This window comes from Egretta garzetta, unplaced genomic scaffold (assembly GCF_000687185.1).
Source record: "Egretta garzetta isolate BGI_Z169 unplaced genomic scaffold, ASM68718v1 scaffold152, whole genome shotgun sequence".
NCBI classification, from domain to species: domain Eukaryota; kingdom Metazoa; phylum Chordata; class Aves; order Pelecaniformes; family Ardeidae; genus Egretta; species Egretta garzetta.
Window position 1 is genome coordinate 1,167,719 of NW_009259037.1, and position 16,843 is coordinate 1,184,561.

Consider the following 16,843-nt stretch of genomic DNA (forward strand, 5'->3'; position numbering starts at 1 on the left):
AAAGAGCCTAAGAGAAATTAAACAAAGGGTATGGTTGAATCACGACCAGGTTTTTAACACAATTTAGCAAGAAATTCCTCAGTATGTAGCTCTAAAGATTTGTTATTTCCATTTGCATATATTTAATAATATTTCCTAATTGCATCACAGTAATTTTTAAGTTGCATCACATCAAGCCTGAGAATATTTTAGATGTCTGCAGCAAGAGTTCTATTGGCTTGGGGAAAGCCAAACAATAAAGGAGGAAACAGGAGACGCGTGGAACTTTTCCTGTCTTTTTAGCTCAAATACAGCCTCAAGCCCTTCTAGTGTCAACTTCAAAAAAACCAGTCAATGACTAGGTGCTCCAAAACCTAGATATATAAAAGCAGGAGGAGCTTAGATGGTATTTAGGAGAAAACAAGGTGAAAAATGAGCGCTACAAACTTGTGATTATCAGGTTCTGTTACTACCACCACCTTCTGCACGCAAGTTAGTGGCTGTATTTACTCTAAACTACAATCCCTTGTTATGGATTGAGAGAGAACGTGTTATAGAAGAACACAAAGACATTGGAATACCCCAGCAGAGGACGAATACGTATCATAGCCCATAAAACTGATCCCTTCTACTGAGGAAAAACATCTTGTTTATGTAAGATAAAACAGACCCTATTTATTAAGTCTACTTGCTATGTTGAGGACCTACTATCTGCATGGCAGCCCACAGTAATACTAGAATTTTGTACACATTATTGTCACACTGAGGAAAAACATCTTGTTTATATAAGATAAAACAGACCCTATTTACTTAAGTCTACTTGCTATGTTGAGGACCTACTACCTGCATGGCAGCCCCCAGTAATACTAGAATTTTGTACACATTATTGTCATATCTATAAATAACTTCGCTATACTTAGAAAACAGAAAGCAAATTCTTGTCTCACCTGACTTTAATTTTTTGGATGCTACGTCATCTGCTGGCAACGGACATTTTCTTCTGCGAGAAGTGGAAATTGCCGGTTGTGTAGGGTTAACCTCTTTTCCTTTTCCAGAGCAATTATTTTTTTTGGAACCAGTGGATGTCAAACACACATTTTGAGTTTCTGAAGTGCTACCGTTTTCTGGCAAGTCACCGTTTTTACAGATAGAAGTAGCTGCCTCTGATGTGAATTCTACCTTTTTCCTTTTATTCCTCAATTGCCTTGTTTTTTCCTGGGATGAATTATTTTCTAGAGATGCATCTTCACCTCCTTTAAGATTCTTCTTTTGACCTCTATCTTTGGGCAAGCCAGGTTTGTCCTCGATTAAAGCGGAACTAGTTTCTTCGGATTTGGAAGAAATGGCTCTCTTTCTGCCCACTCTTGACGGATTTTCTTTTGCAGATGGAGCTACTTCCAAAAGCATACTCTGTTGTTCTTCAGGAGCTTCATTCTTACCATCTTCTGGCAAGCCTTGAAGCGAGGTGGAACCAACAGCCAGTGAAGGGTTTGTTTGCCTTGAGTTGCCTTTTGAAAGATCCATTTTTTCTTGGGATGTAGAATTTTCCAAAATCAGCTTTTCTGCTTCCCCAGAATTATTCCTTCTACCACTTTCTTTTGATAAGCCCCGTTTTCCCCGAATAGAAGTAGAACTTGTGGCTTCTAACAAGAGGGAAATTTCTTTCCTTCTGCCTTTTCTTGGTTGATTTTCTTTTACAGATGAATCAAAAGTTTCTAATGGAACATTTTGATCTTCTTTAGGAGCTTCTTCTCTACCATTACCTGCTGGCAAACCGTGTTTTCCTCTAAGAGGAAAGTAATTAGTCGTGTGTGATGCCAGAGCAGTTTCTTTCCTTCTGCCCCTTCCTAAAGGCTTCTCTTTTGCACAGGACACCGGTTCCAAAGGCATATTTTGTTCTTCATTAGCACTCTCCTCTTTATCATCAGTTTCTGACAAGCCACATTTTCTCTGGAGTGAAGATGAACTTTTTGCCTCTGCTGCTACATCAATCTTTCTCCTTTTGTCCCTTGCTGATGCATTTGCTTTTGCCTGCAAATTTTTATCTCCCAAAGCTGGATTTTGATCTCTCACAGTCATCTTTTTATCATCACCTTCTAGCAACCCACGTCTTTTTCTGACGGAAGGAGATCTAGATGTTTGTGCTGCTGCAGCAACCTCTCGTCTTCTCCCTCGTCTCAGCAGATTGTCTTCTGCTGAAGAGGGAGTAGCTTCCAAAGCTGAATCTTGCCCCTTTACAAATGCCTCATCTTTACTATGATCTGCAATTAATGTTTGTTTTTCCACAAAGGTAGAACAAGGCATTTGTGGCATGGGATCAACTTGCTTTCTTCTGCTCCTCCTTACTTGTGAAGAAGGATTTTCTGAAGTCTCACGTTGACCATCGTTGTAAGTCATTCCTTTCTCATCCCCAGGTAAACTCCTTTTTCCTTCAACCCCTTTGGAACTGGCTGCTTCAAGTTCAAAATTAACTTTTCTACCTCTGCCTCTTCTACACGCGGTTCCATTGTTTTGTGCTTGATTCTCTTGCAGGATTTCAGTTTGCTTTGGTTTAAGTATTCCCTGTTCAATTCTTGTCCGCTTTTGACGGCTAAGAGCAAGACTGTCACTGTTTGCAGCAGGTATTGATGTGCCAGCTGGGTTGCTCTGGTCCTTTGTGACTTGGTATGTGTTCTTGACACAAACAGAGCTCAAAGAACCTTTGAGAGAGGATTCGTCCATTTCTGTTTCTGACTTAAATCTGGGACTAATTAGTTCTTCGGCAAATTCATCAGTCTTTTTCTCCAAAGAGTCATTTTTGCCTCTCCTGTTTCTAGTTCTATTTGTTTCTTGTACTGCACTTCTGTTTGCTTCCAAGTTCAGAGCAGTAACTGGCATTTTGTTTGTCTCTCCAGAAGATGACTCTGCCTTTAATCTTTGAGATGCCTCTGTTGTATTTTCCTGAGCATTTTCTGTTTTGACTCCCTGAGATACTTTAATCTCATTTTTGATGTGTGATTGTGTTTCAGTATCAGTTCCAGCTGAAGTTTCCTCAGTTTTCTGAATGTTTTCTATATTTTCAAGTGCCATTCCACAAATGTCTGCTTTTACTTCAGTTGAGTGCTTTCTAGCACTTCTTAAAGACCTAACTCTTTTCTCTATTATCTCAAGTTTAGTTCCGCTTTCAGATTCTTCTGCTGGGGCAGTCTCAGTATCTTTGTCAAAAGTCTGTTCATCTCTTTGTATCATCTTTGCTGATGGGTCTTTGCGAAGCCTCCTTGCTGCCCCATGAAGGTTATCTGAACAAACTTGTTTAACTTGGTCATTTCTAGCTCTTCTTCCTCTTTTAGGTGGAATCAGTGATTCTGTGGTTTCTACGTTTTTTACTCCTCTAGACCTCTTCCCAGACGACAGAAGCATTTCTTCACTGTCTTCCACACCACCTCCATTGGATTTGTTTTCATTTTTCTTTAAGCCTGTTTGCAGTTGACAGTTTCCATTTTGAATGCTACTAGATACACCTACTGTCTTTACAGTTGGACCATCTTCAGTTTCTAGTACATCACTGATGCCATACTCCTGCGAAGTTTCTTTCATATTTGCAGGTTCTTTTTGTGGCACTGAAGGATCTTTGCCACAAGACTCAAGATTCTCACTTGAATGTTTTAACTCCTTTGGTTCTTTCCTTCTACCTCTTCCTGATCTTTGAGTAGCCCCATGTGGTTCCACAAATGAAGCAGTTTCAGCTTTTTCCTGATCAGGGTGCTCTGAAACATTTTCTTCTTGTATGCAGTGGTTTGCTCTCCTTCCTCTTCCTTCGTTTTTAGCTACTGAAGTTGAAGTACTGATCTCTCCCGTCTCCTCTTGAGTGCTCGTTTTTTCCAGGCCTTGTAATTCTTTTAAATTCAAATCCTTTTCATACTGCTTTGCTGAAGCAGAATTTACTGTCTTCCGTGATCTGCCCCTTGTTGGTCTCTGGGTAGACTGGTCTTCACTACTTGATTCCTTCTGTTGAGAATCTTCACCTTGTGAAGTATTTCCTTTGTCTTCTAAAACAGGTTTTTTTTTTTTTCCCCCCCATTCAAAGTTTTTACATAGAAAAGAGCACAAACAGAAGTTACACATTACTATGCCTGATCAAAGTATCTGTGACTTTAAATTTTCCTAACAGTCATCTTCCTCAAACAAATCACACTTAATAGCCTTAATGTAAAAATAAATAAATATTTTTAACCAACTCCTACATTAAAGGCCAGTCTTCTGACCAAAGATGTTCCGTTTATTTGGTAGGTAGCTTTCATAGGTTTAAGCTATGTTCTTGAAAGTCTTTGCAAAGAAAGGGAAGTGGAGAACTTAGCATCAGGTTTTTTACGCTGGTATGTTTGGAGAAGCCAACATTACCACACCAACAAGCTACTACACCATTACTTCTACACCAATAGAATTCCAGCACCTCACGTTCATTAGGGATGATTGCACAAATTCCATGAGCTATGCATGCTTTGCGCTGCATATTTTTTAATTTTTAAAACATGTTAAAACTTCATAATAACATATATTACCTTGTATATTCTCTATTCCTCTAGCTAAAGCAAAAAGTATTTCAACTTACCATATTTATGACTGGAATTAGTACACAGAGGTGCAGTATCTTCTTGCTTAGAATCCGTAACATTTACTGATCTGACCTAAGGGAGTAAACAATAATCAATCAATGCATGTCTGACAGGACAAGAAATAATGGAGCCAAGAATACAAAATTAATGTATAGTAATAGTTGAAAAGAGTCTTGTCAAATACCTTTCTCTAAAAATGAAGTCAACTTTGTTTTGCAACTGCATCCATGTATTTGATACCAGCACACAAATATATCAAACTTAATACCTGCCTTCTGAGCTAGTGTAGCAGTTTTTAAAGTGAAAGTTAATAAACACTGCACAGAGTTAAAAAAAAGTATTAATCAAATTGGCTGAAAAGTGTCTAAATGAGTGCTCAAAAGGAATTTGTGGTATCGAAGCCGAATCATCTGAGTATTTTATAGGGTTTTATTGTAGTTCTACACCGATAAGCACTAAGCCCAGTGATACTCGACATTTTACCTATGGATCTGGGAATGAACATAAAAATCAATACTAATAAAATTCACAAATGACAAGAGTGATGAAGCTGTGAATTATAAGGTCAGAATGGTTACTCAGAGCAACCTCAGTAACTACTTCCACAGGATTTCTTCAAAAAAAATACATATTAACACAGGCAAATGTACAGTGATAAAGCTAGCTCTATAAAATAAGCATCCATTCAGGAAGCAATGACTTAGGGGCACAGTAAGCAATCAACTGATCACATGGTAACACATTTGTCAAATGCTCAACACTTTTGGATGCACAGAGAAAAAGAGCTTAAAATGTAATCTGTAGGGTATGAAGCAGCTGTACAAAACAAAAAAAACCAACCACATGCCTTGCTTACGAAAAGGTGGAGAAAGAATTTGAACATAGTTTGTAAGCAATTTAAAGGGTCTTTTGAACATAACAGGAACAAGTGACAAGAAAAAAACCCTTCAGATTCAAATTTCTAATAAGCTGTGTCTTCTAGCAGGGAGGCATTCACCTTGGACAAAGCTATCAAGGGGAAAAAAAAAAAAAAGATTGCCATCTTTACTGTTTTCAAGTGAACACAAGGTGCTTTTCCAGAAGGTATCTTTTCCTCCAGAGGTTACGGGCATGACATATTTGAAAGTACTGTAACATAAAACATGTCATACTAGGAGGCCTAAGAATTCATTTCAACTACAGGCTTCAAAGTCTAAAAACATTCCTTCCAAAAGCTAAAGAAAGTATTTTACCTTAATTTCCTCTGGGCTGCCAAATATTTCTGTAACTCCAACATAGTCCACTTCAGAATCAGAACATTTCTGCCTGGGTTCTGCCATAAGCCTTTGCAGACCCACAAAATCATCAACTGGTTGATACTTCTCTCTCGGAGTCTTCACTAGTCTACTAATACCAAACATATCTTCTATGGGTTCAACTTTTTCCTTTGGTGTCTTGAAAATACGGCTGACCCCAATCATGTCTTCTACTGGTTGATATTTCAGCTTTGGAGTTTTCTTGATTAAAGTAACACGTGCCACATCTTTTACTGCTTCCCTTTTTTGTACTGGAGTCTTCAGCAACCTTTTAAAGGCAGTTTCATCTGTAATAGGTTCCAAGTCTTGCTGTGGGGTCCTCAAGAGCTGCTTGATGCCTGACAGGACCTCAACTGGCTCTGGCTTCTGCCGTGGGGTTCTCATGAGCCGCTTGATGCCCGATAAGACCTCGACTGGCTCCAACTTTTGCTCTGGTGTCCTTAAAAGCTGCTTAATGCCCGACAAGGCCTCTACAGGCTCCGACTTCTGCTTCGGGGTCTTCATGAGCTGCTTGATGCCTGACAAGGCCTCTACAGGCTCTGACTTCTGCTTCGGGGTCTTCATGAGCTGCTTGATGCCCGACAAGGCCTCTACAGGCTCTGCCTTTTGCTTCGGGGTCCTTAAAAGCTGCTTGATGCCTGACAAAGCCTCTACAGGTTCCAACTTCTGCTTCGGAGTCTTCATGAGCTGTTTGATGCCCGACAAGGCCTCTACAGGCTCCAACTTCTGCTTTGGAGTCCTCCTTTTACTTCCCAATTTCACCAGAGATGCTTGTTTTTCTGAAATTATTGACAAGCTATCCACATTAATATTTTCTTCCAGCGTAGTTTTTCTTTTTTCAGGAGTTCTTGTGGCTATTGCATCAAACATAGACTTTAGAGACCCCTTCTCTCTCAGAAAGTGACAAATTCCTGGACTATCTTGTTTCTGTTCTGAAGCATCTGAACTATTTAACGGTGACACCATCATCTCTCCTGAAATAAGTAGAAGATTTATTTCATTTGGAAAAAAGAATTAAGCAGAAACTCCAAGCATTCTAATTGCTGTATAACTAAGTAAAATGGATTCAAACAGCTGCAGCCTTCTACAAACCAAAATCCAAAAATGTGCATCAACAATTGATTTGGTAATTAGCTTCTACAAGGCACAGCATACATTTAAAAAGCAGAGTAAAAAATACTTGATTTTTTTTTTCTTATTGAATCTGATATAAAAATGTTTTCTGTTGTCCCTAAAATTTCTAGTGGTGCAAGGTTTTTATTGCAGTTTCCTTTGTGTTCTGAAGCAATACCAGACATAAATCAAATTTTCACGTTAAAGAACATACATTTGACCTTTCTGACACCAAGGATGAAACAAATGACAAGACATTTTTGTAAAATTTCTATCATGAAATCATAGAATATCTCAGGTTGGAAGGGACCCATAAGGATCACCGGGTCCAACTCCCTGCTCCTTGTAGGACTACCTAAAACTAAACCATATGACCAAGAGCGTTGTCCAGACGCTTGGTGCCACGACCACTGCCCCGGCGACCCTGTTCCGGGGATTGACCACCCTCCTCTAGACACACTCTCATGGTTCTTGTCCACAAGATCTTTCACCATCCTGGCCACCCTCCTCTGGACACACTCTCGTGGTTTGACGCCCTTCTTATATTGAGGCGGCACACAGTACTTGAGGTGGGGCTGTGCGAGTGCCATGTGGAGCAGGACAACCACCTCCCTTGACCAGCTACCTATGCTGTGCTTGATGCAGCCCAGGACATGGCTGACCCCTGTGGCTGCCAGGGCACACTGCTGACTCACATTCAACTTGCCATCAACCCAAAGCCCCAGAGCTCTTTCCATGGGGTTGCTCTCCAACATCTCATCCCCCAATTTGCATGTATAACCAGGATTAGCCCATCCCAGGTGGAGAATTTGGCACTTGCTCTTCTTAAATTTCATACGATTGGTTGCTGTCCAGCTCTCTTGTCTATCCAGATTTCTCTGTAAAGCCTCCCTACCCTTGAGGGAGTCCACAGCTCCTCCTAGTTTAGTATCATCAGCAAGCTTACTTAATGTACATTCAATTACTGTATCCAGATAATTTATAAAAACATTAAAAAGCACTGGCTTTACAGTTGAGCCCTTTGGGACCCCACTGGTGACCGACCGCCAGCCTGATGTAACCCTATTTAATGTAACTCTTAGAGCCTGACCCATCAGCCAGTTGCTCACCCAACATATTATGGACTTGTCTAGCTGCGTACTAGCCATTTTATCCAGAAGGATACTGTGAGAGACAGTATCAAAAGCTTTGTTACAATCCCAAAACACCATATCTATTGGCTTCTCTGGGTCAACTAGATGGGTGACCTTGTCATAAAAGGAAATAAAGTTGGTTAAGCAGGGCTTTCCCCTCCAAACCACATGCTGGCTATGACCAATGACAGTGTTGCCTCTCAAGTGCTTTTCAATACCTCCCAGAATAACCTTCTCCATAATTTTACCTGGCACTGAAGTGAGCCTGACAGGCCTGTAATTACCACCGTCTTCCTTCTTACTAATCTTGAAAATTGGAACAACGTTTGCCAGCTTCCAGACAACTGTGACCCCTCCAGACTCTCAAGACCATTAAAAAAATAACAGATCGAGGTCCTGCAATAACACCAGCCAGCTACCTGCAGTTTGCACGTGGCTTGTACTTGGAAAGACACTTTTCACAAATATTTGTTATGGTTCCTGCAGAGGCACTGACTTTTGGAGTTCTTGGATTCTTTTGTGTCCTGCTCATTATACATACAAGAAAAAGGATAATCAAGAGGAAAACTTGCAAAAAAGTAAAGCAAATTTTCTCTGGCTGCTTAGTGCCAAGATTTTATTTTCCTGCACTATTTCCTAGCACAGTAAGCACGAGCATTAGAACAAGCATAACCACACTGTTGCTCAATAGAAACAGCCATCATTCCTCCCACTAGTAAAAATTAACTGAAACAAAGGAAAGGTTATGGAAAAGAGTCATATTCCCTTCCTGAAACACAATTTAGACCAAATTTATAATGCCAGAAATGCTATTTCCAGAATAATATACTCAAACCCACGCCTTGAATATTGAAAGGCTAGCCTTGCTTTGGTCACGGAAAAAATACTGGAGCAGGTCCTCTTGAAACACACTTCTGGGCACAGGAAGACCAAGATGACTGGGAACAGCCAGCATCAATTTATCTGAGGGAAATCATATCCGACCCATCCAATTACCTTCTACAATAAAAAGAGCAGATTTGTGGATGAAAAGAGAGCGGTGACTATTATTTAATGCGACTTTAATATGCTTTTCAACACTGTCTCCCACCATATTTTGGTATCTAAACAAGAACATTGCAGGCTCTATGAATGGGCAACCGGGTGAATAAAGAACTAGTCGGATGAACGGGCTCTGAGACTTGCAGTTAATAAGTCTCTACCTGCAGGCCAGTAACAAGAGTACTGCAGGCTGGAGGAACAGGATAACTCTAGGAGTCCGTTATCCTTAACTACAACTATAATCTCAGTCTTAAAACTATGCCTCTTCATTTTAAAAGCATAACCCTCACCTTTAAACTAGAAATAAAGCACACATGTCTACTGGTGTCAGTTTTTAATCAAGGCTTGCAGGATCTACCAAGAATTTGCCTTTGTAGTTCCTATCCGGTCAAGTCCTAATCATAAGATGTTCAAGACCTTCCAAATTCATGGTCCAGCAGGATGAAGAAATAAACTGTTTTTTTCAATCCATATTCCCTAAATTATGAAACTTAAGTGTTCATGACATACAAAAGGATCCACATTTATAGAATCTAAGATTAAGGGCTTGCTTGCCCACCAATTTAAGGAAAGCACTAAGTAACAGGATAAATAACACAGCTGCTAACAGATATCTTCAAGTGGATGAAGATCACCCTACCAGTTGTTCTCAAAGAAAACACTTTTTACTGGACTCCCTTCTGAAGTTTTAACAAGGTTTGTTATACCTAAGCCTGTCTACCACAACATCTGAAATAAACCAAAATGCATTTCAATTATTATTATTACTATTTTAAATATGGGATGATCAATTCTTGATATTTCTGTGTGTTTCAGTAGATGCTGTTTCGCTAAATTCTCAAGATAACAGAATTTTCATTTCAAGAATTCCAAGTTATCCAGGGACACAATGACTGCCATGCAAGGTTATTAGCAAAAGTTGAACAACAAAGTACCGCCTTAATACAAATCGTTCTAACCTGACACCTCAAAAAAAAAAAAAAGAAAAATTAAATAGATTTTCTGCAAGGTTACACAATAACCTCTCCCTGCCATGAAACTTTGTCACTGGATTTAGATGCATCTGCAGACAACTGATTAAGGAAGTGCCATGCTTCAGTGCAAAATTTGCCTGAAACAATACTTCAGCATTTTGAGGTTTCATACCAAATAGAACGAATAAGAAAGAAACACATACTCAAAAATTAACTGGAACTACAAAAATGTCTATTAATACATGATAAAAATCAATGGCTCCTTTTATGGGTTACCAGATGCTTCATCTCAATACATCTAAGTCTGCCTAGGCTGAGACTACTTGCTGTCTCAAGGGGCAGACACACCACTACCACTAAATACACCCCAACATTTCCTTCCTTTTCAAAGAACAAACATACCAGATTCTTCAGGAGTGTGCAATTCAGAAATTTCCGCTGCAGTACACGTTGGTGTAAAATCAGTCTTCTGAACAGTGGCCAAGGGTAATGTTTTTCCACTCTTATCTTCTGGAGTTTGAAACATTTCAGTCATTCCTGTAAGTTATATTCAGAAGAAATGAGCATAAGCTTTGACAAAAGAACTACACAGTTGGCAGAGTGAACAACACACTTCAAAAACTTACCTGTGAAGCTTTCATCCATGTTCATGTTTAGCTTCAAGATAGGATTTTTTACCACTTTAGGGACCTGTCCAGCTGTCCTGACTGTGGTGGAATAAGCTCTACCTACAACTATTGTAGCAGGTGACTCTGCATGACCTGTACTAAAATGACCTTTTATTTTTCTTTCTGGAGTCTGCAGAGGGGAAAAGAATGGAGGGGGGGAAAAAAGTGAGCAAAGATTACTTCCATGTACAAGTCTACATTTCTTATACACTGTGACAAAGACATCAACACCCATTTAACATCATACTAAAAGCTCAAAAGCTTCCAGCTTCTGTAGCACGACACCTACAGAGCTGTTTTGTGGTTATGCAAAAACAAAAAAAGAAACATGAAAAAAAGAATAAGAATACCTTTGCTGATTGGGTTATCTTCTTTAGGGATCTTCCTTTTCGGACACTTTTTTTAACAGTCTTTGACTGTGGTCTTGCAACACCTAATTTTACCACTTCTGCCCAAGATTTTGCAACTAGAAAGCAAAAGAGAAATAATCGCTTTAATTCTCAGCTGTATAAATGGAAGTTCACCATTATTTCTTTGTGATTCCAATGGATTTGCTGCAGTCGGGCATAGGAAAGCAGCTGCTGCATCATCTGACAACACCTATATTAAAGTGCTCTGAGAAACACTTCCAGTTGGAAGACCTAATTTCAGCTGAAGTTTAACAAAGCGTCCAAGTACCCAGTATGGCTATTTCCACAACAAAACAACGACAAGCATCATACAGTGTCAAACAGATGTTAGATCCTAGAACTGAATGCTGACCCAATTCTGTCCTCGCTCTTTTTCTAAGGAAATAATTTTTCCCAATAGAAACTTGCCATGAGCCTTTCGGTCTCTTTCATTATTACACCTGAACTTTTCCCTGCTGGGACATGAGATTTAACATCAGAGAAATGGCTTCGAAGTGAAACATATCCAGCTTTTCTTTTACCACCTTCCCAAGGAATTTCATAGTCAGGAAATTACTTATTAATACTACTTACAGCATTTAGATCTACACAGACTTTCCGTATTTTTTCTTATATCACCTTCTCCTTATGACATACTCTAAAAACTCCTAAAGCAAGGTTACCTTTATCACAGCATCATTCTGTACACAGCAGAGGAATCAGGGAATTAGTTACAGCTGTGTAATAAATGAAGCTGTAAGTTGGTAGGACATCTGCCTCATTTACTTCAAAAATAGGCTATGAGCAGACAGGGATCGCATAAAAGAAATGATTAATTTTTTAAGTAGAGATAAAAAGGGGAATGCTGTTCCTGAATAAAAGAATGTTATTACTCTCTTGTCAGAAATGTGTGGAAGTTGGGGAAAGTCTGCAAATAAGAACTTTCAAAAGCTGCCATTGCTAGGGTGTTCAGGTTCCACAGAAAAATGCCAACCAAGCAGGAAATTATCTGAAAAAAGCACTGGAAACACAGTATTTCGGCTACAAAGTAGACATCCAAAATTTTTTAAGAACTGTGGTGTTCTTTTCATATTACAGAATAAACTGATGCACTGATATTAAAAACTACTTACACATTACAGAGGTGGTGAAAAATGGTATGGCATTAATATTTGTGAAGTACTCCAGTGCTATTAAAATGAACAGAAAATCCAAAGCCACTGAAAACAAACCCCACTTATTTCACTAAAAGACAAAGACCACTTTCAGCTGTATTAACTGGGAAGTATTGTGAAGGCCTGTGATTTTATCTCATCACGTAATAATGATGAGACCATCACTGGGACAAAGTTTTAAAATGGCACTACAAAAAAATGGAGATACTAAAGACTAATAAAAATTCCTGGGTGAATGGTGGAAAGCTTAATTAAATTAAATTGAAGAGTCAAATTGATTTAATGTACAAAAACAGATGACAAAAGACACCTTTATCTGTACATTTCCTCAAAGATAAAAATTTCAAGAACCAGAGCTCCCCTATCATAATGTTTCCAGTGCTGTCATAACTATTTCAAACCAGTGTTCAACATTCAAATTCAAATGTTCACATTCAAAATATGCAAATTAACACCTATTTATCACCCTATTTTTTAATCAAATCTGTCATATGCCACTGTCAACAGTTAAAACATGGGCAAAGGTTGTGAACTGTTTATAAAAAAAAAGGCACAAAGAAAACAAACTGATGCTAGATTGCTGTAAAGTGCACCTTTTCAAATCAGAATTGACGTAATTGATACAATTTGATTTAGTTCAATACTACTTGAAGGATCACTATTGCAACTAACCTTGCAAAGAGAACCTTAATTCTACTATTTTTCAACTTCTGAACATTAAGATTTGTGCTCTAAATACGGCTTTAGTAACATGAGAGAATGTAACACTTCTCAATTCCCACTTGTTCCCATCAAGTCCAACAACCATCAGAAGCCAGGCCAATCATTTGGTGGCCTCTGCATAATGAAACAATAGGCTTCCTTCAGTTTTGTTCCTGTATTTTAAAGCATTAAAATTAACATTAAAGATTAACTGCTGAAACAAACCTAGTAAATTGGCACTAGAGGCACCACTCCTCCTTTTTGCATTGATAACTGCTACAGCCCCACTTCTCCTCTTCATGGGAGTGACCTTTGAAGCAGGCTGTGCACTTCTTGTTAATTTGTCAGGTGTAGCCCTTAAAAAGGTTTTATCATCTTGGTTACTGTGAGAAGATTTAGGTGTTTTCACTTGGGCATCATTTTTCTCCTCTGTATCCACATCTTCTGCAACAGCATCCTTCTCTTCTGCAATTGGTAATTCTGTCATGACGTGAGAAACAGAGAAACGTCCTTTTGTGTATGGTGCTGGAGAGCCTAAAGTAATTGTAGGTGTTGCCTTCCCAGAGACAGGGGATGAGGCAGCTGTGGACTTTGGGGTTGGCAAATTTTTTGGTGATGTTTTTCCTTTCTGCAAATGTTCAGGAAGTTCCTGGTAGGAAAAAAAAAAAAAAAAACCACCAACCATAAAGATAAAATGTTACTGCACGTAGCTGAACTACAAGTGCTCATCTACATCTCTGACAAGTAAATACAATAGTATAAAATATCATCAGATCATTTGAAAAGGCCCTAAATGTTATTCTCTAAAAACTAACTTGTAACGAGATTTACATTTCAAAAGTCTCAAAAGACACGTGCAAATTCAACTGAATAAATTAACTGAACTTATTATTCGACTTTATACAAAAGTTTTGTTCACATCGCATACTACACACGTTTTAACTAGTTTAAATCAACAGCAAATGTTTTCAAACTTCTAGCCAACCCACATGGCAGCAGCTTGTACAGCCTGCCAACATACTGTTCTGTTTTCTGTTATCTATGGTAAAGTGGAGCTTGCAGAAATGGCTGCTAAGCCCAAACATACAGAAACACACTCCTGCATATGCGTGAGAATGAGCAATAGCGTGAGGTGAACAAAAACACATCTCCTGTATAAAGAGAGGTAGATATAAAGGGTAAGCTGAGCCCTTTCCTACAATGGATAAATTAAAAAATTGCTGATTAAAACTTGCTGCTTTCAAACGTCATTTTAATTTGCAATTAAAATTGCCACTGCCCAACATACACCTAACACGGTTTACTACTTTTTTTTAATTAATTTTTAGAAGCCTTAGAACTTATCAATTCTGTTCACGTTAATTATCTTAACAACTTGATTAGTCTTAAGGTTTACCTGGACAGCAAAGTGCTTCAATCCCTGAGCCTTTTTCAGAACGGCACGTGGAGAGTTTCCAAACGGTAAGCTCAGTCTCGCAGGAATCGCCCCTCTTTTAAGGGGTGAGTTGGGAGGCAAACTTTTATCAAAAAGCTCTGGACTTAGATGACCACCAAAAGACACTCTCTTTCTTTTTCCTAAAGGCTGAAGTAACAAATCGCCACTTTTCCTCTTCTGAGATATCCTTTTTGTCTTGCCTAATAGAAATATTTTCAATTGTTATTTTTATTTCTAAGAATCCAAGTCAAAGTTTTCACCAGCACAGAAAGCAGTGATTACTGGTACATTTTAAAGTTGGAAACATATCAGAAGGCAACTTACCTTAAAGAGAAATAGATTCAATTGAGTAAACTTATGTACGTATTATTCTGTATTTTTTATGGCCAAATATAATTGCATCATAAATATTTTAGAACTAATATGTCAGCAATGCATTCTATGGTTTATGTATGTGGAAAAATTCTCATAAAAACGCTACAAGAATGGAATCAAATACAAAACCGCGGCAGGGGATTAAACATATTTACCTGATTCTTCTCCAGCCAACAGGCCAGAAATAGCCGTTTCTGAGCCAGCCTCATCGTCTTTCAGTACAGTAGGACTTTCTGAAGACCTTCTCTTTGATGACAATCTACGAGGTCTTATAACACCGGCATCTTCCAAATCTTGTTTCTGGACTTTCGTGGCCAGCTCTTCTTTAGTCCCGCTCTCTTTTCTGTCTGTAGTCCTATCGTGATGTTCTTCAACAGCATTTGTCTCCAGTGCTTTTTCAGTTAGCTGTCCAGAGGTCCTTGGCCTACCTCTTTTTCTTCCAGAGTCAGACTTCTGACCCGCAGGAGATGCCAGTTCTGTTGTCAACTCTTCTGAAGCCAGTGCCTCCGAAAGGACACTTTTGTCTGATACTTCTTTACTTCGCCTGTTATTTCTTCTGGGACTCCTGGAATTCGAAAAAGAGGCTGGAGTTTCAGAAAGTCCCTCTTCTGAGTTAACAGTGTGTGCCTGATCACAAATTTCTTTCAGCACTTCTTCTTTTACAGGTTTCCCTGGTGTATGCTGTTTACTATTTCGTCTTTGTTTTAAACATTTATTTTCCGCCAAAGGCAGTTGTTTGGGGCTATCATTTCTGCACACTGAATCTTCCCTTTGAGTTTCAGCTGAATCTTCTGAAAAAGACTTACATTTCAATGACACGCGGCGTCGAGTTGTTGGAGTATCAGTATTTACAGGATTCATTCCACTAGTTTCTTTGTTAGGCGATATGAAACGAGTCCGAGGACTCTTCCTTCTGGGCGATGCTGTAGACAGAACACATTTACCTAGTTCAGAAACATTTGTCGTGTTAGTTGTTTGTGCTGGTTTATCTACTGCTACTGGAGAGCTGTACATTTTCATTTTATCTGCATAATCCAAGCATTCTATAGAGCACGGCTTCATTGAAAATGCTGCGTTTCCATCATTCGCCTTACTGGGTTTGGTTGTAACTTCAGTAGCTTTAGATTTGACGGCTGTACTTAGTTCCTTATGATCCTGCGAGTGACTTTTACCAGTATCTCTTGACACCTCCTTTGAAACAGAAGTTTGAGGACTTCTGGTAAAACCGGTCTTGGCAGCACTTCCTACAGCTGAGATCTGGTTAAATTCTGAACCGATTACTTCTTGATTTATTTTAAATTCTTCAGTATTTTCACTTCTGGCCATTTCTTTTTCTTTAGTCAGGCTTCCTAGATCATAAACACAACTTGATGATGAAATTTGAGCACTTGGTTCTAGCAGAACCCTCTTACCGCCTTCTTTTGCAGCTTGTTGAGATACATTTCCCTCTTGCAGAGTTTTTTTCGCTTTAATCTCCTGTTTCAGTTTTTCATAGAGTTTACTGAAGGGAGACATTTCATTTTGCTTTTTACTAGATTGATGTATTCTGTGTGAAGATTTGGGTGTTTGTAGTTTGATGGGTAAAGCTTTGGAAATGTTTTCCTCTGTACTTTGTTTATTTTCACTGGCATTTTTTTCTTCGTACTCAGCATTATCTACAAAGTAAGCAAAGCAAAGCAAAACAAAAAGTAATACAGATGCAGAGTTACTTAAAAATTGCAGAACTACAGGTATGAGTTCCATAAATACAGATAAAAATTCCCTCCTTTCCTCTCCCAAGATGGTCAACCCAGGGTCCAGGATACAGTACTGTAACTAAAGCTCTATTAACAGTAACAATTTATCTCATAGGAGAAGTATTAGTATCTAAATGTTTAACAGAAATTTTAAGTTGTAATCTGGAATTTATCCCATACTGAGGCAAGGCAGTTGGTATTTCACGCTTTTGTTTTTCTTCAGAATCAATGGC

At 38.8% G+C, this 16,843-nt stretch overlaps 1 protein-coding gene across 2 annotated transcripts in view; it reads right to left on the reverse strand.

Annotated features, from left to right (window-relative positions):
• Positions 1-16,843, reverse strand: part of MKI67 (marker of proliferation Ki-67) — a 23,771-nt gene that overhangs the window by 1,258 nt on the left and 5,670 nt on the right. Inside the window, exons 6-14 of one of the 2 annotated variants that reach the window (XM_035890424.1) lie at positions 15,030-16,529; positions 14,461-14,699; positions 13,290-13,713; positions 11,149-11,264; positions 10,757-10,928; positions 10,533-10,667; positions 5,807-6,843; positions 4,571-4,646; positions 927-4,007 (exon numbers count right to left, since the gene is read on the reverse strand). In XM_035890424.1, coding sequence (XP_035746317.1) covers positions 927-4,007; positions 4,571-4,646; positions 5,807-6,843; positions 10,533-10,667; positions 10,757-10,928; positions 11,149-11,264; positions 13,290-13,713; positions 14,461-14,699; positions 15,030-16,529 — 6,780 coding nt within the window. Of the gene's footprint in view, positions 1-926; positions 4,008-4,570; positions 4,647-5,806; positions 6,844-10,532; positions 10,668-10,756; positions 10,929-11,148; positions 11,265-13,289; positions 13,714-14,460; positions 14,700-15,029; positions 16,530-16,843 lie in introns of those variants that run through there. The other variant, XM_035890423.1, reaches the window with a different exon arrangement.